Source organism: Magallana gigas, chromosome 1, assembly GCF_963853765.1.
Source record: "Magallana gigas chromosome 1, xbMagGiga1.1, whole genome shotgun sequence".
NCBI lineage: Eukaryota > Metazoa > Mollusca > Bivalvia > Ostreida > Ostreidae > Magallana > Magallana gigas.
In genome coordinates, this window is record NC_088853.1 from 35053613 (window position 1) to 35078529 (window position 24917).

General features: G+C 31.7%; 1 protein-coding gene and 1 long non-coding RNA gene across 2 annotated transcripts in view; both read right to left on the minus strand.

The window, feature by feature from the left end:
- LOC136275872 (uncharacterized) overlaps window positions 1-11383 on the minus strand; it is a 33584-nt gene extending 22201 nt beyond the window's left edge. Inside the window, exons 1-3 of the mRNA XM_066086003.1 lie at window positions 11027-11383; window positions 10535-10840; window positions 4640-4924 (exon numbers count right to left, since the gene is read on the minus strand). Of these exons, the coding sequence (XP_065942075.1) occupies window positions 4640-4924; window positions 10535-10840; window positions 11027-11249 (814 nt within the window). The 5' untranslated portion in view covers window positions 11250-11383. The remainder of the gene's footprint in view (window positions 1-4639; window positions 4925-10534; window positions 10841-11026) is intronic.
- A 7709-nt stretch (window positions 11384-19092) lies between these two features.
- On the minus strand, window positions 19093-24224 carry LOC136273723 (uncharacterized). Its single transcript, XR_010711949.1, has 3 exons — window positions 23935-24224; window positions 22978-23280; window positions 19093-19375 (listed from the first exon to the last, which is right to left on the minus strand). It is a non-coding gene; the product is annotated as an uncharacterized lncRNA (long non-coding RNA).
- Between the last annotated feature and the right edge of the window lie 693 nt (window positions 24225-24917).

Here is a 24917-nt window from a genome sequence, read left to right on the forward strand (position 1 = left end):
TAAAACTTTTTAGACCCCAAATTATATTTTTATTTTAATGGATCATTTGACAATGAAGAAAAGTGGAAATGTAAGGTTATTTTCATTTTAAGCATAAATAAATGCAAGTTTTTTTAATTTCATTTTATCTATAGTTTGAGGAGGAATACATGCTCGGATACAGACAATTTTCCAGGGGGAGGGGGTGCTTTTCCTTATCAAATACCATAAAAACCATTGAGATTTCCATCTTGATCCAAAGATATTATTCCTACTTTGGTCATGGTGCATCAGATCTTTATTTTATGTACGTCATGACCATAAGGGGTCATCCTGACTCCCTTAGAAACAGAAATTGTCAATTATCTTGAAATTTTGGATGTTAGATGATCCTTTTCCTATTTAATAGTAATGACTGCCGTCATGAGAAAAGGACCCTTTGACGTCACAATGCTAAGAAAACGACGTCAAAGTAGCGGCATTGTAAACGCAGTTTTTCCTTTTGCTCTTTCTTTTTTTCTGCGTCTGTGTTGTGCTTTTTAAATATCTTGAGTCTGGCCTTGTTTTAATACCGAGATTAATATTTTTCAATCAAATATTACATGTTGATTTAAAAAAAAAACATTTAGTAAATGAAATTTACACATGTAACGTCAATATCTACACTTTTCGAACGCGTAATATTGTACACAGGTTGATGCTGAAATATTATAAAAATGCTGCTTTTGCCACAGCTATGAAACTTGAACACCACATTTTCCATTCTAGTGTGTGATTTATTTATACATGTATGTGCTCTAATTGGGATATCACTTCTTTTTTTTATAAATCATCGTTGGAAACCAAAGGCCCGCCTCGCAAACGCTTACTATAGTACTTATTGCGTATGATTGAATGTGACTGATCGTTGATTTACGATGATGATTTATAAAGTATTCTGAGTAAAATTGTGCAACTTTAATTTGCATTAGCAATACATTTATGATTTATTAAAGTAACAAAAACTACACTACATACTCGTTGTTGATAAGAGGGGTTGAAGGCTAATACATACCGAATCGATGCAGAGCAGTATTTTTCAAATCGAACAGTTATCTGCACTGTAATTACTGTGAAACAATACAAGTGAAATATTTCAAAAGATTTTGTTTAAATAGTCACCTCACGGGAGACGATTCTATACCACTTCTTAAATAAGTCAGAGGGAGCACGAGAGAAGCGGCTATGCCTCAATTATAGTGTTACGACAAACATACAAAATACACTCTCGCATAATTCTATTACTAAAGAATTTGTGAACTAATTTTGAAATTATTTAACAATTAAAACGCATGTAACTCACGGATTCAAAAAATCAACTCTGATACTTGTATATCGCATTTGATTTCATGGACAAATGTGATACTTAGTGACATTTTTATGTAAAGTGCCTTTAAGGAAACAAAATAAAATTATATCTGCCTGTACGAATGAAAAAAACCTGTATTTGAGCGCAACATATTTTATGTTCTTGTGCAATTGAATTTTTTTAAATTGATAGTAGCTCGGTCGATATTTGTATTCAATATTAAACCGATTATTAAGTTAAATCATGCATTTTTGGTTCATTATCTTTATTTTGTTTAATAACCGGATGAATTATAAGTAAGAGAGAGAGAGAGAGAGAGAGAGAGAGAGAGAGAGAGAGAGAGAGATTTCTTCATTCATCGTGTAACATCGATGATAAGAAAATTAAATTAAGTCAACATGTAAAACTGTTACTACCCACTGAATATAAGATATGTATATCGGCAGTGTACTATCGATTAGTGTAAAAAAAAATGGACATAAATGCAGAGGTCTTATTGAAAGTTACATGCAATCTCGCATTTTGAAAAAAAAAATGTAAATAATGTTTATAATTAATTATTTCAACGATTATGGTTCATAAAAATCGCATCACAAAAATACAATTAAATAGAATTGTAGATTCCCTACTTTTTTTTTTTGGGGGGGGGGGGGTGTGTGTGTTATATTTTGTTGGTCTATCGTATTTGATACACCTAATTAGGGGTGTACGAGTATGTTTAAACAATAAACATAAAAAAAGGTAGCGATCAATACCGACAAAATTAACGTAACCCGCGTTCTGTAATGTGGCTTTCTATATAGCTCGCATGTATCACCGAATAAAGCATTTTATTGCTTATATCTACATCTGTCTTTTAATAAATCAATGAATTGAATTGGTCGCAATAAGTAAGCAAAAGTCACTTAATTATTGTTAATGTACACCGGTACGTTAGATAAAAGCTGTAGCCAAAGCGTCTTATATGGGAATTTGAGTTTGGCATCATCATGATAATTTCGTGCAATCCGTGATATTTCTTATAGGTTGCTGAAGATTTCGACCGATCTATAAACTGCATGGTTAAAACTGGACCGAGAAGATTTCAGTCCTTTCAGTTTCTATACAGCTGTAAATTACAATCAATTTTCGTGAGAAATAGAGGGAATTATACTAAGTGGATATGAACTTAAATCTTTCAATATAAGATGCCATTTTTGTTAAAATCTTTTCGCCACATTTTTGTATTTGGAACTTTTTAGTGAGCCAGTCAAAGCCGTTTTTTTACCGGTAATTTCATAAGAATAAAGTATTTATAACGTAAAAAAGAGAGGCGAAATCCGGAAAAAAAATCAACACCATATGCCTTCCGAGTTTCAAAAATAGTTATTGATTTTAAACTTGCTTTAGAACTATAAAATAGTTAAAAAGTAATATAAGTAGATTTGCAAAAAAAAATTTCGTGCAAAAGGTTGACCAAAAAGAGTAAATATATCTCTTTTTGAAAAGAAACTCGTGTATGCTCCAAAATTGTTGAAACATAGGAATCGAATAAGACAACCTTTAATTTTGTTTGTAACATGTTTGCGAATTTGCCTCTCTGCAGCTTAAATAACTTTGATGTATTTTAAGGCTGGGGAGAAGTTGATATTTGTTTTCTTTAAATATCCATTTATTTATCTTATTTCCAGGGGGTGGGGGGTTGCATTTGGCTTTATCGGAAGTGTATCTGGATTACCTGGATAACTATAATTCTACTTCAAACAAATTAAAGACGATATTAAAGGGGGATAGAAGAAAAAAATTAATGCAAAACAAAATTTGACGTTCGTGACCTCGTGGCGTTTTCGACCAGCTACGGCAAAGTCGTGTTAACCTGTCTTACTAGAATTGTCACAAAATGCTTAAAAGACACAAGATCTTGGATATCTTTGTATATTTGTATTCAGAAAAAGCTGCCTAATCGGAATTGACAAAAAAGTAAGTTTGTGAAATTTTGACCTTAAGGGGCCTTTTCTCGTGACGGCAGTCATTTATTATTAATTCTCCCAAATGTAATTATGAGACCTATTGTTTTGGAACGGATATTTTTACATGAATTATTCATCTTTTTCTTAATTCCCGCTCTGAACTTGTGTCTCAGAGATGGCTTAGCAGAATTGTACAAAACTCTAGAATACAATAGGCCTGCATATCTAGTTGTGCACCCTAGTTTGATTTTTCTTATTGTCACATTTTAACATATTATTTTTTAAATATAAGTTGTGAAAATTTCAATGCAAAATTTTGCATTGTTCAGTCCTATAACATTGGTGATTTTTTTTTAATTTCACAGCCATCAAAAAAACGACTAACTCTTGACTTAAAGTAGATTTCGAATATCAATGACTTTTCAAGCCTATTTACGTGTGCCGGTAAAAAGAATATGAATATGTCATTCGATAATTTGATTTTCACCCCAGTAATTAAGCGTTCGCAGGCAAAGGTATCGTTGCATTTCATTGTTTCTTCAACCGAGAAACTGTACTTCATTAACCAACGGCATACAAAAATTAAGTGACCCTCTGTCACATAATGACGTTTTTGTTTTTGTTTTTTTTTAAATTGTATCAATCGATTAATTTAGATATAACTGTATCATAGTGATAAGGGATAAGGTATCGGGCTTCTGAACTCCAGATCACGAGTCTGACTGACACATGTTTTAAAACTGAATCACTTGTTTCGGAGATCAAATTTTTACCCAAAAAATAACAATTGTTCGCATATGGAATTCGCTTTAGTCTTACTGATTATGCTATAGCTTTCAAAATGAACTACATGTAACTCGCATATGATTTGGATAAAAAAATATTAAAGTTAAGTAAGTTATGTAATTACAACATAATTGTGTCTGAAATTGATTAACTATGTATGTTAACTAATATGATATTTCACCCCCCCCCCCTAAAAAAGTGAATTAGTATATTTTTTAACTCTAATACGTGTATTGAAATCGGGGATGTCAAATTTACTTCAGGGGACTATAATCAATATTCATTGGCCTCCATGTTACAGGTATGTTATATTGTATATTTAATTGCTTTTCTCAAGTTATTTAAATATGTTTTGTATTTTATTATCTTATGACATGCAATCTACGAAGAAAAGTTTAGTCGAGGGTTGTCGTGACCAGGTGGTATTCGAATTCACTAATAATAGTTGACATCTCTCGAGTTCAAACATTTTTTTTTTCAAACAGCTATTTTGGGGTACTTTATATAAAATTGCATGCAGTACGTGTAAATGAAACTATATATGCTTTTGGAAAGTGGTATTTTTTAAATGACATACCGATTTCTCGAGAAGCCGTATCCTCTCCTTCAACTTCTTTTAGGATGTCTTCTAATCCATTTCTTTCTAACATTTGCTCGAATGCAACTACATTGTGGTCGTTCTGCAGGATGAACCGAAGAAAACTGAACATCCTTTGTCTGCGTGTGTTTTGTACTTGCATTATATTTTGTTTAATTTCGTCAACATTTCCAATGCACTCTGATAAAGTTTCCATTGCTAATGTCATCTGCATTTCATCCAAGATACTTCCAAAGTTGGAAAATATCATTTTTCTTATTCTTTCTGTTATAAGAAGACAGGACAATGAACATTTGTAAAATTCATATACTATTTTTAAAGAGCTTGTCTCAGAGAAAAACATGCTAAATGGTCAAGTAGCTAGGTTTCCTTCAAATTTTGAGAGCAAAATCGAGTACATTCTATATATGTTCAGAATTCATACATATGATCATACATCTCGTGATAAACTTAAAGGGTGCATTGCCTGTTGCTATAAATAGCACTAAGGGCTCAAAATGAGAAATCTGATTACACTGTTTTATGGGAGGGGGGGGGGGGGGTAAATGTATTTCTAAAGAAATCTATTCATTTTAAAAGTATACAAGTTCGAACTTCTTAGACATTATATCAAAACAGCCCGCATTCCTTTAGACTGAGTGCAAAAGGGTCATGAAGTCGGGAATGTGCACAATGCTGGAAAAAGTATCAATTTTTTTACTTATTTAAATAAACAATAGAATTCAAAGTGGAAATTTCAATCTCAAAAGTTTTATTGCTTATTATTTACATATTAAATGTGTATAACATAGAAAAAAATGATGCCAAATATCTTATTCAATATCTTAGCAACATTAAACCAAGTCACATTTTTAAAACAAAAATTTGCAACTATACTCCCGGTGTTGAAGAACTATTATTATCGTAATGTTTCTATGTACTTATAATAAACGCTTTAAAATCTGGTAGGTTTTATCATGTTTAATCAAATATTCAACACATGTTTTCTTCTCAAAGCACATGCAGCACAGATGTTCACCGTTTGTCTTATTTTGTGCCTCAGATGTCTCCACAGAGTGCCAATAGCGCGGTACAATTTAATTTCTCTTATGACATGTTCTACAATAACTCTATGTTTATTAATGTTTGTGTTTATTTTTCTACACTGCCTTTGTTGGTGTTCAGGTCGTCTGTTTATCTCTGCACGAGTGTATGGCGTAGCAAAAGGATGTCTGTTTGGAAATATTTTGTCTCCAAGAATAACGCACTCGTTTGGAAAAGGCAGCTCTTGAATTCTGCCTATAGCTGGTAAAAGTTTCAAAATTTGGATGGTGACCTAAAAATCCACTTCGTATGAAGCAGAGTGTGTTTGAATTATCTGTGATAACAATGGTGTAGATGCAGTGTAATGTATGTGCCCACTGTAATAAGGGCCACTGGCTCAGTTTGAGGCATGTATATGTGATGAGATGTCCCATCAATGACCCCAACAGCGTCGGGTAGATCCTCCCAAATACCCCTCATGTTTCCCCACTCCGATTCCGACGGCCATTTAATATTGCACACATAGGTGTTGTTGAAAATGGGTAGTAAAGAGTCAATTTGAGAGCCTAATAGTATGGTAGCAAGAGAAACGTCAAAGAGCAGGGATAAGATGGTATAACATGGGTATGACCAAAGTCATAACATGAAAAGCATTACTCTGTTTATTGGTGATAATATATGGCTGTAACGATTTAGGGTCCATCTTTGACTTATGTCCCGACCATTTCCAGCAGCAGAGATTCAAGAGATTCTCCAGTGGCCTCATAAAATTCATAAGGATGCCGAGCAAAAAGGCGAAAAACATCTCTCCCTAACCATGGGTATCCGGGGTCACCGAGCCGTCGGCGAATGCTGCAAAGTTCAATTGGGGTTGCATTAACAAACTCACTAAGCAATTGCAGGAAATCGTCGTCACTGGGAAGGGGTGTAGAAATAAAAGCCAACAGAGCCAAATCAGCATTCAAATCTAAAGATTACATATAACACTAAATAAATATTTTGAATAAAAGTTTTCATTTATAGTGGAAGCACTTTAAACAAAAACTTATATTCGCGCAGTGACCAGGCTGGTTCTTGAAACTTGTTTGCGACTTAACCTAGATTGCATATTATAACTTTAAAGAATTAACTTTTGAGACTTTAAGACACCGTGGGATTTAGCTGTCCCATTATGAAAAAGGGGGACAGTTACAAAGGGAGAGAGTGATGGAGAAGAAGGAGAGAGGAACAGAGGGAGGAGGGAGGGAGTGAGGAAAAAGAGAGAAAGCCAGGGAGGGGAAGATACTTTGAAGAGATAAGGGGAGATACAGACAAAAATAGAGGGGGGTAAAGATCTTTAGAGAGAGAGGTGGAGAGGGAAAAGAAGAGAGTTGGAAGAGTGTGTAAGAGAGAGGTAGTGAAAGAAGGAAAGAAAGAGGATAAGAAAAGAGAGGAAGAAAAAAAGGGAGAACAAGTGGAGAAACAGAGATAAAGATAGGGATGTAAAGAGACTAATAGGAGTGAGGGGGAAAGTCGGACAGAAAGAGGAGGAGGAAATATATATCTGTAGAGAGAAGGGAAGAGATAGGGAGAGAGAAAGGGAGGGAGTAAAAGAGGGGGGGGGAGAGAAAGAGAGGGAGGAAAAAGAAAGAGAGCGCAAGTGGAGAAAGACAGAAGGGATTGAGAGAAAGGCATGAAGGGAGTGATACTGAGAGGAGGAGGGACAAAGAAGGGAGAGAGGGGGTAGAGGGAAAGATGGAATGAGAGATGGGGAAGAGACAGAGAGGAGAGAGAGAGAGAGAGTAAAGAAAGAGGGATGGGGCATTTAAATATCACGGTTCAATAACTTGCTTCCGTAGACAGCGATTTTTAAAAACGGTTTTCATGTGAAAGTAAAGACTATTTGCAGTTGGAAAAAGAACTAGAGCAAAGCTCGTTGCAAAGCAACGAGTGGGTCTTCCGTTAATGTCAAAAGAAAAGCTGGAAGTTCCTGTAAGAAGCAAAGCTCTTAAACCAATAACAAGAGTAACAAAAATAAAAAGATGAAAAAATCGAATTATTCCTGGTACGACTTAACAAAATCCGAATGATTTTAAGTATGACTTAACAAAAACCTTTCTGATTTCAAGAACGACTTAACAAAAAAAATCCGAATGTGTTCAAGTACGACTTAACAATTATTTTTGGTACGAGTTAATATTACTTTGAACATAAAGCTATTTTTTAAACCAAGGACGCGGAGTCAAAATTTCCGGAAAAATCAATTTTTAAACCCCGATATCTCTGTAATGCATCGTCCGATTTTAAAACGGCTTTCAGTATTAGATTCAGCTTAATAAGCTCTACAAAACACATATTCATTTTTGATTTGATCAGAAAATTCATTTTTTCGAAAAATTTGTTTCACTTCCGGTTTCGACCGGAAGTGTCAGATTTTCATTTCGAGCCTTATTACAGAGGTAAATCGACCAAATCATAACCATTGAAAATTTCAAGCCTCTATCTTAAAGCGTTTTTGAGAAAAGTCCGGGACAAAATGACTTTTTAAAATTTTTAAAAATGACGTCACGTCAAAACGGAGGTGACGTCCTCTTTAAAACTTTAACATCTTTGAGGGACGCCAACTTGCAAAAATCTCTGAAAATTTCATTAAAATCGGTGAAAAACCTTTTGAGTTATGAAGCAAAAAAGGAGTCAGAAGAAAAGAAAAAGAATAATAATAATAATAAAAAGAAACCGAAGAATAACAAGAGGGTCTTCCGTTGGAAACGGAAGACCCTAATGAAGAAAGGCGAGTATTTTCTTCACAATCTTCATCTAATAATTATTGTATTTGAAATGTGTAAGAGTACAAACCTTGCGGTATCTCAAAATCTACTTGTACATGTAGTGGTTTCATTGTTTACTTGTATACAATCGTGTATCTTGGACTTTGCGTATACGGCCATTCGAACAAGTAGACAAGTGTTTGAAAAAAGAAGTGTTTACCAAAAAAACTGAATGATTCGAATTTGAATTTGATTTTTAAATTAAAGAGACTATAGTCTAAGATAAGCATTTAGTTTTTTCTATATATTTCTCATTAGAACGATGTTTTTTCCTTACTACAAATTTAAAATTAATATTAACATTTATAAAAAGATAAATATGCATGTATATACAAGGATAAGGAGACTATAAGATCTGAGTTTTAACTTCCACACTTTTAAATCTGCACAAATAGAAATGTTCACCCCCCTCCTCCTAAGCACTTTAATTTAGTATAGAAGCACATATGATATTTAAGCATTCAGTTACCTAACATCATTTACACCAATAATTTTCTTTATTAAGGTAGTTTATTTGAAATCGTTTATTGACAAATACATGGAGTTTACCCCCACATACACCCTGTAATAACAATTCTGAAGAAAAAACAATGAAATGATATTGGATCCAAGCCTGAAATTTTACGTAAAATTGATATATTTAATCTTTTAAACAATACTTTTCTGTACAGGCAAAACTTTATTCAGTAAAATTAAAAAGGTCGTTCCTATAGAAAGGAAGAGACACTTATGCTTCTTCGGGCATACCAGAATCACCCTTGTGTCTGGTCCGAGAATGTAGAAGAACTAAGGGATAACATAGAACAATTGCCGAAAGAAGCCCAGGAAAGCTACAGGAACGGGTCAATAAAAAAACTGAGAGACAGGCTAGGGGGAAGCTACGAAACTTGATGGCTGCAAAAACAGCCTATAATGACGGTGATATTTGGTATGTAAATTACACGGTAAAAAAAGTTTTAAAAAAATATTTTGTATCTGGCAAATGACATCGAAAAAAAACAATTCTACAGAGACATGATACATGAACGTATAACTTCGATGTGTTTAACAGGAACACGTTCCTAACGTTGTAACAAATACACTTGCAAAGAGCATGGTGCATGTGTATCCCATATGTACTTATACTGTATGAAATAATGTGTCTTACCTACACAAAATATATGAAAATCTTCTGAAATTACATCGACCATGGTATGCATACTACTGCGTTTCCATTGATGCAATGCCTTTTTCTGTATTTTTAATAGCTAGTTCTTTTTAAGTATTTTTAATGTTGTATATATAATGTTGTCTTTAATACTGTTTATTAGTCTTTAATTAGTTCAATGTAACTTAAATTTTAACAAAACATTTGTACAAAAGAGGTTAATTTAAGGTCACCAATTTCTACATGTAATAAAATGCCGATCGGTGAACTCTTTTATATTTGATCAAGCATATCATTGCACCAAACGTCTTGATAAATCCAAATGTAATAAAATATGTCAGAGATATACATGTAGATTGTAGATTCATGATAGATTATTTAAAAATGCAATCGATGTAAAAAAAAATATTATTAATTAGCTTTAACACATATGCTATGATATAATCAAGTGATGATGAATTAATCTTTTTGTACTGATAAAACAAAGCCATTTCTATTTCTTATTGCTAGCATCCATTTTTTTGCAATTATTTGACTAAAAATAGAATATGGTTGTTACTAAGAATTAAAGAAATGACGAAATTCTTTAAAGTATTTTTTTTAGATCCTGCATCACCATATATTTAAGTATACGAAGTAAAATGAAAATTTCTATGTATACTCGTGGACCAATTTTTTTAAGATTTAGTATGTTTGCATGCTTTTCTCTGAGACACAAAAAAGTACAATAAACATATATATATATATATATATATATATATATATATATATATATATATATATATATATATATATATATAATTTAAAATTTCTCTCTCTCACATTCTCGCTCGCTCTCGCTCTCTCTCTCTGCCTCTCTCTCTCTCTCTCTCTATATATATATATGTATATACTTACCCGCTTTTATATGGACATACGTAGGCTCTATCAACTCCAAAATATCGTAATAGCCAAGGTCTTTTAAGGCAGTAACAAACTTGTTCACGTCATCAGAACTTCCATTTTCAAACAATGACAACAGACGTTTGAATATTTTATAACAATTAGATTTTTCTTCAAATAAACCTCGGTTATGAAAACAGTCTGATTTTGATAACTTTGTTAAAAGGTCCTTTATTCTTTTTGGCTCTATTTTGTTTATAAATACATCGCTGTAATTTGTCACTCTGTTTTTGATCAGCTCTGTTCTTGACATCCCATCATCTAAAGTTGAATAAAATGAATAAAAATACCAAAACAAAAATACTTTGCCTATTCACAGAATGAACCTCTGCCTTTCAGTCACATTGAATGTTAAATGAATTGTCAAAAAAGGTGACTGAATGGCACAGCTATGCCAGAATGCATATGGTTATCATGGATATTCATCGAGAGGATTTTGAAACTTACCTGGCTTATCGGAAGCTGGATGAGAATAAATAACTTGTATTCCAACTGTAATCGGTGTAGTCTCATCTACCATTTTTTCTATATGAACTTGTTTAAGTATTGCACAAATCATTTCCACCAAATTGTTATTTTTTTTTGCATTGAGTAGATTTTGAACCGCTTTTTCTGTAATTGGTCTTAAACGAAGGACTATAGACCCCTGTCTCACATCTTCTATTTCCATTTGGCCATGTGTGAGGACCTCCTCTCCAATAACAGCGTCATCAGGACTTATATGTTGATTTAAATATTCTTCCAAAAATTCAAACCCACTTTCATAAAATGTCAATATTATATCAATACGTTTATTTTCTGCATCAACTGAAAATAGTAAAGATATGATTAGCAGTAAAATTTAATAAATGCTTGGAGAATAATATTATTAGATGTGAATTTATTCTGGTTAAAATCAAAATTTATTATTGAATCATTTGATCGGTCTTGACAAAACGTTTAGCAATATGATATTGAAATTACCTGGCAATCTTTGTACGGTGCGTGATATTTTCCATTTGCAATGTGTATCTGATTCTACAATTGAAAACAAAAGTAAAATGTTTCGTATTTTGGCTGTAACACCGTTCAGCTATATGGGCAAATAATGCAGCATTTTGATGATAGGAAGAACTAGTTTCGATCTCGTTGCGAGCAACGAGTGGGTCTTCCGTCCGATTTTTGAATAGATTAGATTAAATTTATCAATTCAAAGATAAAATCGTAGATCTAAGCGAAAAGTAGAGATAAAAATTTTGCGGCACTCGGGGCTTGAACCCGGGTCGCCTGGGCCATGTCCACGACTATATCGACTGAGCTACTCGGACTCCCGCTTCAGGACTTTGACGCTTGATTTCTCAAGAATGCCTTGATCGATTTTAAAACAAATTACATATTCTAAATCAGTAAGAGGGTTTCTATAAGATGTCAAAATTTCAAAAAAAATCAGTAGAAAATAAAAAAGTCGAAAAATTCAATTTTTTAAAATTCCTTCCAGAGAAGACCAAAAGTGACGGCGGACATTTTTTAGACAATAGTGCACGAGACAAACGTTAAATCTATCATCTCTAAAAATTTCAGCTCTATATCTTCAGTCGTTTTGAGAAACGTCGCAGACAAATTTGACTTTAAAAAAATCGTTTAATGACGATAACTTCCGACCGGAAGTAAATTTTAAAAAACTGTTCCGGCGGTACAAACTTCAGTTGACAAGGCACCATCCCTGAAAATTTGACTGAAATCAAGCGAGCCATCTCTGAGAAATCGCCTGCACAAAATCGGTAAGAAGAAAAAAAAAGAATAAGAATAATAAGACTAGATTCGATCTCGTTGCGAGCAACGAGTGGGTCTCCCGTCCGATTTTTGAATAGATTAGATCAAACTTATCAATTCAAAGATAAAAACGTACATTTAAGCGATAAATAGTATAAAAAAAAATTGCGGCACTCGAGGCTTGAACCCGGGTCGCCTTGGCCATGTCCACGACTATATCGACTGAGCTACTCGGACTCTCGCTTCAGAACTTTGACGCTTATTTCATCCAATCAATTCGAGAAAGATGTCATTGGACGCAGAATTCAAAGCGCAACTTAGATATTATGTATTGAAATTAGTGTGATGTCATTTAAACACGATTTAATTAAATCTAAAATTTTTAAAAAAATTAAAAATCATCCAATCAATTCGACAAAGATGTCATTAGACGTAGAATTGTAAGCGCAACTTAGATATCATGTTTGAAAATTATTCTGATGTCATTTAAACACAATTTAATTAAATTTTAATTTAAAAAAAAATTTAAATTCATCCCATCAATTCGAGAAAGATGTCTTTAGACGCAGAATTTAAAGCGCAACCTTAATATTATGTTTAAGAGTTAGTCTGATGTCATTTAAACACGATTTAATTCAATTTAAAATTTTCAAAAAATTTAAAAATCATCCAATCAGTTCGACAAAGATGTCATTTGACGCAGAATTGTAAGTGCAACTTAGACACCATGTTTAAAAATTATTCTGATGTCATTTAAACACGATTCAATTAAATTTAATTTCTTTTAAAAATTTTAAAATCATTCAATCATTTCGAAAAAGATGTCATTAGACGCAGAATTTTAAGCGCAAATTAGATATTATGTTTTGAAATTAGTCAGAGGTAATTTTAACGCGATTTAAATGAGTTTAAAAATTTTGAAAAATTTTAAATTCATCCAATCAATTCGAAAAAGATGTCACCAGACGCAGAATTGTAAGCGTCACCTGAATATTATGTTTTGAAATTAGTCTAAGGTCATTTTAACACGATTTAATTAAATTTAAAATTTTCAAAAAAATTAAAAATCATCCAATCAATTCGACAAAGATGTCATTAGACGTAGAATTGTAAGCGCAACTTAGATATCATGTTTGAAAATTATTCTGATGTCATTTAAACACAATTTAATTAAATTTAAATTTTTAAAAAATTTTTAAATTCATCCAATCAATTCGAAAAAGATGTCATTGGACGCAGAATTCAAAGCGCAACTTAGATATTATGTTAAAAAATTAGTCTGATGTCATTTAAACACGATTTAATTAAATTTAAAATTTTCAAAAAATTTAAAAATCATCCAATCAATTCGACAAAGATGTCATTAGACGCAGAATTGTAAGAGCAACTTAGATATCATGTTTGAAAATTATTCTGATGTCTTTTAAACACAATTTAATTAAATTTAATTTTTTTTAAAAATTTAAAAATCATCCAATCAGTTCGAGAAAGATGTCTTTAGACGCAGAATTTAAAGCGCAACCTTAATATTATGTTTAAGAGTTAGTCTGATGTCATTTAAACACGATTTAATTCAATTTAAAATTTTCAAAAAATTTAAAAATCATCCAATCAGTTCGACAAAGATGTCATTTGACGCAGAATTGTAAGTGCAACTTAGACACCATGTTTAAAAATTATTCTGATGTCATTTAAACACGATTCAATTAAATTTAATTTCTTTTAAAAATTTTAAAATCATTCAATCATTTCGAAAAAGATGTCATTAGACGCAGAATTTTAAGCGCAAATTAGATATTATGTTTTGAAATTAGTCAGAGGTAATTTTAACGCGATTTAAATGAGTTTAAAAATTTTGAAAAATTTTAAATTCATCCAATCAATTCGAAAAAGATGTCACCAGACGCAGAATTGTAAGCGTCACCTGAATATTATGTTTTGAAATTAGTCTAAGGTCATTTTAACACGATTTAATTAAATTTAAAATTTTCAAAAAAATTAAAAATCATCCAATCAATTCGACAAAGATGTCATTAGACGTAGAATTGTAAGCGCAACTTAGATATCATGTTTGAAAATTATTCTGATGTCATTTAAACACAATTTAATTAAATTTAAATTTTTAAAAAATTTTTAAATTCATCCAATCAATTCGAAAAAGATGTCATTGGACGCAGAATTCAAAGCGCAACTTAGATATTATGTTAAAAAATTAGTCTGATGTCATTTAAACACGATTTAATTAAATTTAAAATTTTCAAAAAATTTAAAAATCATCCAATCAATTCGACAAAGATGTCATTAGACGCAGAATTGTAAGAGCAACTTAGATATCATGTTTGAAAATTATTCTGATGTCTTTTAAACACAATTTAATTAAATTTAAATTTTTTTAAAAATTTAAAAATTAGTTCGACAAAGATGTCATTTGACGCAGAATTGTAAGTGCAACTTAGATATTATGTTTAAAAATTAGTCTGAGGTCATTTTTACGCGATTGAAATGAAATTAGAATTTTTGAAAAATTTAAAAAACGTCCAATCATTTCGACAAAAACGTCATTAGACGCAGAATTGTAAGCACAACTTAGATACGATGTTTTAAAATTAGGCTGAGGTCATTTTAACGCGATTTAAATGAGTTTAAAATTTTTAAAATTTTTTAAATTCATTCAATTAATTCGAGAAAGATGTCGTCAGATGCAGAATTGTAAGCGCAACTTAGATATTATGTTTTTTAATTAGTCTGAGGTCATTTTAATGCAATTTAAATGAGTTTAAAAATTTTTAAAAATTTAAAATTCATCCAATCAATTCGAAAAAGATGTCATCACACTCAGAATTGTAAGAGTAACCTAAATATTATGTTTTGAAATTAGTCTGAGGTCATTTAAACACGATTTAATTAAATTTAAAATTTTCAAAAAATTTAAAAATCATCCAATCAATTCGAGAAAGATGTCATTAGAGGCAAAATTGTAAGCATAACTTCAATATTACATTTAAAAATTAGTCTCAGGTCAATTTATTAAGATTTAATTAAATTTAAAAATTTTTAAAAATTTATAATTTATCCAATCAATTCGAAAAAGATGTCATCAGACGCAGAATTGTAAGCGCAACTTAGATTTCATGTTTTAAAATTAGTCTGAGATCATTTTAACACGATTTAATTAAATTTTAATTTTTAAAAAAAATTAAATTTCATCCAATTAATTCCAGAAAAATTTCATTGGACACAAAATTGTAAGTGCAACTTAAATATTATGTTTTAAAATTAGTCTGAGGTCATTTTATTACGATTTAATTAAATTTAAAATTTTCAAAAAATTTAAATTTCATCCCATCAATTGGAAAAAGATTTTATTAGACGTAGAATTAAAGTGCAACTTAGATATTATGTTTTAAAATTAGTTTGAGGTCATTATAACACATTTAATATGAGTTTTAAAATTTAGCTTCCCTACTCGGAATTTCCAGACAATGATTTTTCTCGTGATGCTAGACTATCATGTCCTCTATCATTCCTGAAATTTTTAGCTTTCTATCTTTTTCTCGCTTTAAAATAGATGTGTGGACAATGAAAACTCATCGAAAGTGTGTTCTATATCTTGACCCCGGCTAGCTTCCGTACTCGGAATTTCGGGGCAATAATTTTCCTCGGGAGGCTAGACGATCATGTCCTCTATCATTCCTGAAAATTTCAGCTTTCTATCTTTGGACGTTTTTGAGGAGATGCGTGGACAAAACGTTTTCGTCAAAAACGTGTCCTATATTTTGACCCCAGCTAGCTTCCGTACTCGGAATTTCCGGACAATGATTTTCCTCGTGAGGCTAGACGTTCATGTCCTCTATCATTCCTGAAAATTTCAGCTTTTTATCTTTGGACGTTTTTGAGGAGATGCGTGGACAAGACGTTTTCGTCAAAAACGTGTCCTATAATTTGACCCCAGCTAGCTTCCGTACTCGGAATTTCCGGACAATGATTTTCCTCGTGAGGCTAAACGTTCATGTCCTCTATCATACCTGAAAAATTCAGCTTTCTATCTTTGCTCGTTTTTGAGGAGATACGTGGACAAGAACTTTTTAAAAAATGACAAAATGGCGGATAAGTCCGAACCGGAAGTGATTTTTACAAAATAAAAAAAAGCGTATCAAGTTTATATAATAATAGATCGATGCTGAAAATTTGACAAAAATCGGACCACCCATCTCCGAGAAATCTTCTGCACAAAAATTGTAAAGAAAAGAAAAAGAAAAAAAAAAAACCTGAAAAAGAAACATTACAATAATAGAAGGGTCTTCCGCTGAAGACGGAAGACCCTAAAAAGTGAAAAAGAAACAATAGAATAATAGAAGGGTCTTCCGCTGAAGACGGAAGACCCTAAAAAACAAAACAATATAGCTTTTGAAAGAATTAGTTAAACTTACCATCATCAACAGCTCTTACAGTGGGACTCTCGAGTTTCTTTAGAATTGTAGCGTAATTCTTTTCATAAAGAATGTGCAAAAAATAATGGAAACAGTCATTGTTGTTTTCCTCCAATATTTCAATCAGACGTTGACTCTGATTTCGTCGCCCTTTAGTCTCTGTTATTTTGTCATGATCAACGATATCAACTGCTCTTTCTTCAAGCAAGAGATCACAGATACGCAAAGGCTCCAATTCTCTACATAGATCTGACCGACGTTCTTGAAGACAAGAAGGCGCCAACCAAGAAAGACTGGATTTTAAGACAGGCTTACCTGAAGAAAAAAAAATATAATTTATGAATGAAAATTAAACAAACCTTTGCTCCATCGTTGTAAAGGAAAATTTTGTTTTGATATCAAAATGAATTTAATCCGCTTGAGTAATTCAAATTCTCTTCCCGATTAAATCTGCGTAAACTATTAACAACAAATATGGAAGTTGCAGGCGTAAAATTGAATAGTGAAAATTTAATCATTTTTTTTTTGTAAAAGCAGAAGTTGTACAGATGAATTTTAAACATTAATTGCATCAAAATATATTACAACTTTCCCTGCCTTAGATTTAAACCCCCCTACCCATGAGGTAATGAAATTTGTATATTTAAGGTTATATTAATAATCATAACACAATCCTATTTACAAGGAACTCGGTATCAGATAGCAGTGCATTAATAATTTACAATTTTGGTAAAAGTTTCGATATAATCATGAATTCAGTTTTTCTAACAAAAATGTGGAAGTAAAAAAGAAGGCTGTTAAACATTATATTAAATCCACATAACCCACGCCATATAATCAGACTCCTACTCAAGAATACATGAGATTTACAATTTTGGAAGAAGAGTTCCTGGTCTAAAATGCAATCAATTTTTTATGACATTTTTAAAAAACGATGAAATTGTTACCCTACCCCTTGGGTCCATAAGGGGAAAGAGTCATGAAATTTACAATTTTTGTTCCCCGTATTCCCAAAAATGCAACATACTTAATTTGAAAATAACTGGCGAAATATGTTAGAACAAAATGAAAGATTGAGTAATACAAAGACACACGACGACGAACATTAGGAACGAAAACCAATTACAAAAGTGACCAAAAAGGAGTGATTTATACTACAAACAAATTAATATTTTCTTGCAAATTGACTATACATGTACCCGTTGATTAAATCGACGATAATTTGTATTAGTTACGCATTTTCTACGTTCTTAATGCTAGCGCTCTGGAGTTCAAGCAATTATTTGGTCTATATATCTGGAAAACAGGAACACAGATTTTGCACTTTTTTCTGCCAGTGATCTTGCCTTGCCTAAATGCCCTTGGGTCAATATCATAACACACCCTAAGGTCATAAGCAATTTTTGTATGAAGTAAGACCTTTCAATGTTTTTCTTATATCATATAGAAATATATTAACTGAACCCAAATTTTGCACTTTTTCTGCGAGTGACCTTGACCTTACCCGAATGATCTTGTTTTAAGCCCATTACCCACCCTTAAGTCATAAGCATGTTTGTGTGAAGTAAGAAATTCTATTATGTTTCCATAATTAGGTAAGAACTGGATTGGACAATTATTTTTTTTTTTCAGCGAATGAACTTTTCCTTGTCCCAATTACGTGGGTAAAGCTTATGACACAGCCTCATGTCATAATCAATCTTTGAGAATTCCCAATGCCCCCCCCCCCCCCCCCCCGAAAATCTGGACCGGACACATTAACAGAAGGACGGAATAAATATATATATATATATATATATATATATATATATATATATATATATATATATATATATATATATATATATATATCGGGGTCCGATAAAAATTGGTATTTAAACGGGGTATTTTCATGTCTAAGTAAAAGTATAAATAAATTATCGTTGGACATTGTTCATTGAATCTATCATCTGGAAAAAGAAATCTAAGCAACGAATATACATTTGCGCTTGAAACTAAGAGTAAAATATCACAGATAATCACTAAATTTCATTTGTGTGTATAAAATGACATACAAGCTAGCTTAACTGTCTCTTTTAAAAGAAAAACTTGTCATGTAGAAGTGGACGCAATCAGTCTTTTGTTAAATTGGAGTCTTCGTATAGACCTACAGTAGATTCAGTATAAAATACTATAACAATAACAATGGTTTGATTACAATAAGTAATATCTGATGGGCACATTTGTCATTAATAGAAGAAAATTATTCAAGGATCATTAAGTACGCAGAAATATCATATGCTGCTTTGTTGTTACATACAACAGTAATAATCAAAGTATATATGGTTACCTCTCCTTATCACATCAACGTTATGCTTTTCCATCTGTTGTACCAGGTCTGTTCTTTTAAAGTGTTCTTTGATTGCTGTTACAAAATCCCCACAAGTGGGCATTCCTTTCATTAGAATTATTTTGATAAGCTTGGATTTTTGGCGAGTGCTACCACCACTTTTGTCAATATCCGAGATGTTTGAACGATCCAGGATTTTCTTCAACTTGCAGATAGCAAAATCAATAGACGGAAGTTCGTTTTGAAGAGTTGTGAAATTATGTTGTATGCAAACAGCATATTCGGCTACATAAAACAATATATTGAGAAATAATCATGCATTAAAGGCCTTTCTTTGTAAGCATCTAAACGCTTGTAAAGGATGTGCGACACGCATAGTCACCATTTTTTCGGAATTATGATTTGAGAAAGATTATCATTTACAATTCGTAGAAATAATAAATATTAGCTGCTAGCTAATTATGTCACTGTGGATACGCATACCTATTACTCGTCGGGCAAAAAAACCTTCGATTTTTACTGAAAAGGCAGACTATCTTTTTGGACCTTTTTTTATTCAATGTAATCTATTTCCATTAAGGTATCAAAGCATCATTTTGTTTTAAATAGATAATACAATTGGCAAATAAAAATAATCATTGTCCTTAATTGTACTAATTGCTTAAGAGTACTTGGTAAAAGACTTTGGGAAAAAGACCAAAATATAAGCATTTTGGGATATAACCTGTAAATTCCTGCGGGCATGTTGATACAAACCGATACCAATCCCCGAAAAAAATGTTTGGTTTCTTATTAAAAAAAACAAAACAAAACATCAAAACATGACGGGGGAGTTACCTTAAAATTTTTATTCGAAACAAAAGCAAAGATATCATGTATTACAGCTGTTTTGAAGTTCTTGATATGATTAAGATTTTTCGATTGTCGAAAGACGTCATTTTGAGCATGTTTTACCGTTATCTATGGAACGCCATATCTGCCTTATGTGTATATTTTATGTGAAGATAGTGCTTTATTATATTATGCTGTTGTTATTAGTCCCCTACCGGTTTTCACCGGAGGGGACTATAACTTTCCTCTGCGTCCGTCAGTCTGTCTGTCTGTCCGTCCGTCCGTCCGTCTGCCCGTCTGTCTGTATGCCCGTCCGTCTGTCTGTCCCACTTCAGTGTTCCACACTTTTTTTTTATTTATGCGTTTGAGGAATAATAGGAAATTTGCTGAACAGCTTCAAAAATGTCAAACTACAGATCAAGTGTACACTTTTGTAGCGTCTGGTTGACATATTTTCGAGAAAATTAATTTTTTATATTCCATTTTTTTTAATGTTCGGGTTCGTTATCGGGCTCGGTGTGTATCAAATAAAGGAGGAAAGTACGTTGTCAGTAATAATGTCGTGCATTTCTTGAACCATTGTTTTAATGTTTCTAACAAACAAATAAGTTCTGTAAAATAATGTCAATCATTGCGTTGTAAATTTAATCTACAGGGTTTTATGCATAATTACAATCGGGTTCGTTATTGGGTTGGTCTGTTGAGACGGTAAGGAATGATATTCTGCATAACAGTGCATTGCTTTGACAAATTTCTACAAACCGGTAAGGGACGCGTATTGCTTATGCAGTACTATCAGAATACTTGTTTTATGTAAAGATGGTGCTTTATTATATTATGCTGTTGTTAATTCATGTGAAGATGGTGTTTTATTATATTGAGATGGTGCTTTATTAAATAAAGGTGGTGCTTTATTATATAAAGATGATGCTTTATCATATAAAGGGGGTGCTTTATTATATCAAGATATTTTTTTTTATATAAGGATGGTGCTTTATTATGTGAAGATTGTGATTTGTGATATGAAGATGGTGCTTTTTTATATGAAGATGGTGCTTTTTATGTGATTGTGCTTTTTTATATGATGGTGCTTTTTAATGTGAAGGTTGTCACTCGCAACTTTTATTTTGAAGACTTGCATGTAACAAGGCATTTATTATCTGGAAATTTTGAAACAAGAACAAAATTGATACAATTAACATCCTTTTAATACACAATTGTTAGTTTCTCTTTTTTAACCATAATAAGTATTTGAGTCACGAGATGAATTGTACGACTTAATGTCAACTAAATTGACAAGTATGATAAATTGAATAATACAATATACTTTTGCCTTTACCACTTATAAAAGGGCCTTCTTTGAGCTATATTATAGTATAGTAAACCTTTCCTTCTGACTTTCCGTTACTTTCTGTTCAAGTCAAATTCTATTACCTAGGGCATCGATCTGTTTAAAATCAAATTCTCAATCAGCTCTTTTATTTGTTTTCTTTTTTTAATGTTTTGTTTTGAAACCACTCAGAATGTGAACTCGTTATCCAACTCGCCACTAAAGTTAAAGAGGAACGGTCATCAATGACGAAGACCGGCTTGGCGGTGACAATAACAATATCAAGAGCGAATCAAAGATCTGATTTTAATCAGATTGTTAGGGCATTTACGCCTCATCGAATAGCCTTGAGTTTAACACAAGCAACTAATAATTTCAATGTTCTGCTCTTCAATGTTCAGGATAACGTTGCTAGGCTTTAATTCTTCTAATATTCCGTCATTTTATAGCTGTCACGTACTAGATATAGATGCAAATTTGGTTGAAGTAAAGTCATACATAGCTAGATCTACTTGATGTCTTATATACTAATTGTGCTAAAAAAAGATATACTAGCAATAGTGTATCAAATGGATTTTGTGTTCAAAAATAAGAGGAGTTTAAGTGGCAATCTTCACATAAAAAAGCACCATCATATAAAAAAGCACTATCACATAAAAAAAAGCACCATCTTCACATAAAAAAGCACCACCTTCATATGAAAAAGCAACATCTTCAAAAAAGAACCCATCATCGTCATATGATAAAGCAATAGTATTGGCACATAAAATAACCACAGCATAATATAATAAAGCACCATAGTCTCATGAAATAGCCACATAAGGCAGCTATGGCGTTCTATAGTTATCAGTTATGATGTAAGTGTAATGTGATGCATATTTTTGCCAATATTTCACCACATTGTAAGCTTTGTAAAGTGAAACGACATGAACAATTTTCTGAAAAACTTTTCATCTTATTTTCTTTTGTCTTTTTTAAGTACGGCCCTTCGAGATGGCCAACATGTCATTGTTGTCTAGTTATCAAATGTAAACATAAAAAATTAAAGGACATGTAGGAAACTCGTAAATTAATGGGCATTTTTGCCGTTTTGTGTAAATATCTAATCGGACAAAATGACTGGTACATGTAATATAAAATATATTTAATCAAGACTTAGACCTCTCCAAAAGTTATAATGATATGTTTGCAAAGACTTTCAATTTGTTTTACTTAGGTGAGTCATACACGAGAAGTTCTTAGTTAATGCATTATTAGGTAAGGATAATAAAAAAAAAATCAAGATGAGATAATGATGATAAGGTCTCAGACAGCTATTCACTGACAGCTATAATGATATCTAATTTACTGTTTATTGATGAACTATGATTTTATATCGTTATTAAAAAAAAAATGTAAGTTAAAAACGTAATTTTGGTTTTCGTAATCTTCTAAATTTGTGTATGCTTCGTCTTTTTAGTGTGACCATACTCAGTACACAGGAAGGCTACTGCCAACCTCATGCTTTTATCGAGGTTTATGTTCACTTTACAAGAAATAATGAGTTCGAATTATTTGTTAAACAAACTTGTCAGTAGATAAATAATTCAGCATGTAATTGTTCAATAAGGTCTGCATATTCGAAATGTTTAAGTATGTCGTTTTCTGTTCGTACAGAAAAGTTTATATGCTTACAAAGAATGGCTCCTAAAACCAAAATAGATTTACAGGAAATATGTTTACTTACAAGGAATGTGTGGTTGCTGGTTATCTGATTGTAATGTGTTCCACACTGAAGAATACTTTGCTTTTAATGTATGCCAAAAAGTTGTATACTCTTGTTTCTCGTTCAAAATATCCAGAAGATTCTCAAGTCGTTTACGTTTTTTATGAGAATATGTTACGTCATCGTGATCATCAATAGATAGAAATTGTTTTTGGAACAGTTCATCTGCAATATCACGCGGTTCGAGTTCCATGTATAAATATTTGAAATGTCTTTGCAGCAGATCATGTGCGTTGGTACATGGAGGTCGTATCTCGGCTTCATCTGATAAATTAATGATAATTCTTAAATTTAAGGTAGGTCCCTACTCAGGACTTTTTAATTTATCTTAAAAATTGTATGGTTAAACACCATTTTTTAATCTTTAGAATATTAGATTTATGTTTACTGCAACTGAAAAGCAAAAAAAATATAGTACTTCACATGCTTCTTTTTTTTACAACCTTTAGAACACATATACCCCCTTATCAAATGCAGCTAAAACAATTGTCACAAACACAATTTAAAAATATATCAGAAAACAGCATATCATTTCTTTGCTTTGATAAACACGTAAAGTCTTCTTTCAAAACTACTTGTATTGAGTACAAATTATTTTTTTGATAAACAGTATCTTTCCTCTGCAAATAAACACACAAACGTACTAAAATCTCAGTACAAAAATTCACGATTTCAAACTATTAGACTCATTGAAAATCAAAACCTTTATATACTGGTAGACATTATTTACACTTGACTGCTTCTATCAAATTCTGAATTATCAATTAAACATTAAAAAATTAGAACCAAAAACGGTAAATCCGAACAAATATCGTTTTCGATTTTAAAGCTTATTATATCTGCTAAATTGATGACGCGTCTAAGTAGGGATCTACCTTAAGTATACATTTTCACATTATGATATAAAAGTTAACCTACCTGTCGATGCCATTATCATCTCATTATTTTTGAAATCCTTAATTTTAGCATACACATCGCTTTGTTCTGGATTTGTGCGCAAGAAGTCAACAAATGTAGTGCATAATCCATTCTTGATTATATGTTTGATGAGTCTTTCACATCTGTAGTGTGTATTCAATTTGCATAACACATACTCATCATCAACACCATTAAACAATTTTTTGGCAAACAGTTCATCCTCTAGATTGTCAAAGTCAAGTGTATTTTTAAGGTACACAAATAGTCGTGTAACAGCAATTTCGTCAGGGTTGGCTAAAAGATTGAAATAGACATTATGTATTTATCAGATGTTAAAACCATCTAAAATATAAGATTATAACATATTTCATAGCATAAATTAAAACTGCAACCATGCTACATAGTGATGTGTAGTAGTACATTAACCACATATGCAGTGTTTTTATTCGCAAAGGTTTTTAACCCTTCCTAGCAATACGAAAATGCTTGCTATCCATTATTTAATGTAATAGTTCTAAACAAATGCAAAGTTATTTATTATAAATTTTAAAATAATTTAATTAATAAATAATTCACTCAAAAAAGGAGTAATTTTCATACCAATAAGTAGATCCTAATGATATCGTTAGTTTGCTTCGGGTCTCGTTCGTTCTGTTTATATACATTGATCGAAAACCTGCGGCTTGATATATATATATATATATATATATATATATATATATATATATATATATATATATATATATATATATATATATATATATATATATATATATATATATATATTGTGTGTGTGTCTGTGTGTGTGTGATAGAAAAATCGTACCTTGTGCCATATTAGAAGTTCCACTATCTAAATTACCAAAAAGAAAAATAACTTTGTTATAATCAGTGGACAATTAAAAAGACGAATACAATGACAGAAAATAATAATTTAAAGTAAAGTGAAGTCGCCAGTTCCGGGTCGTCTCCAATTCCGTGTCA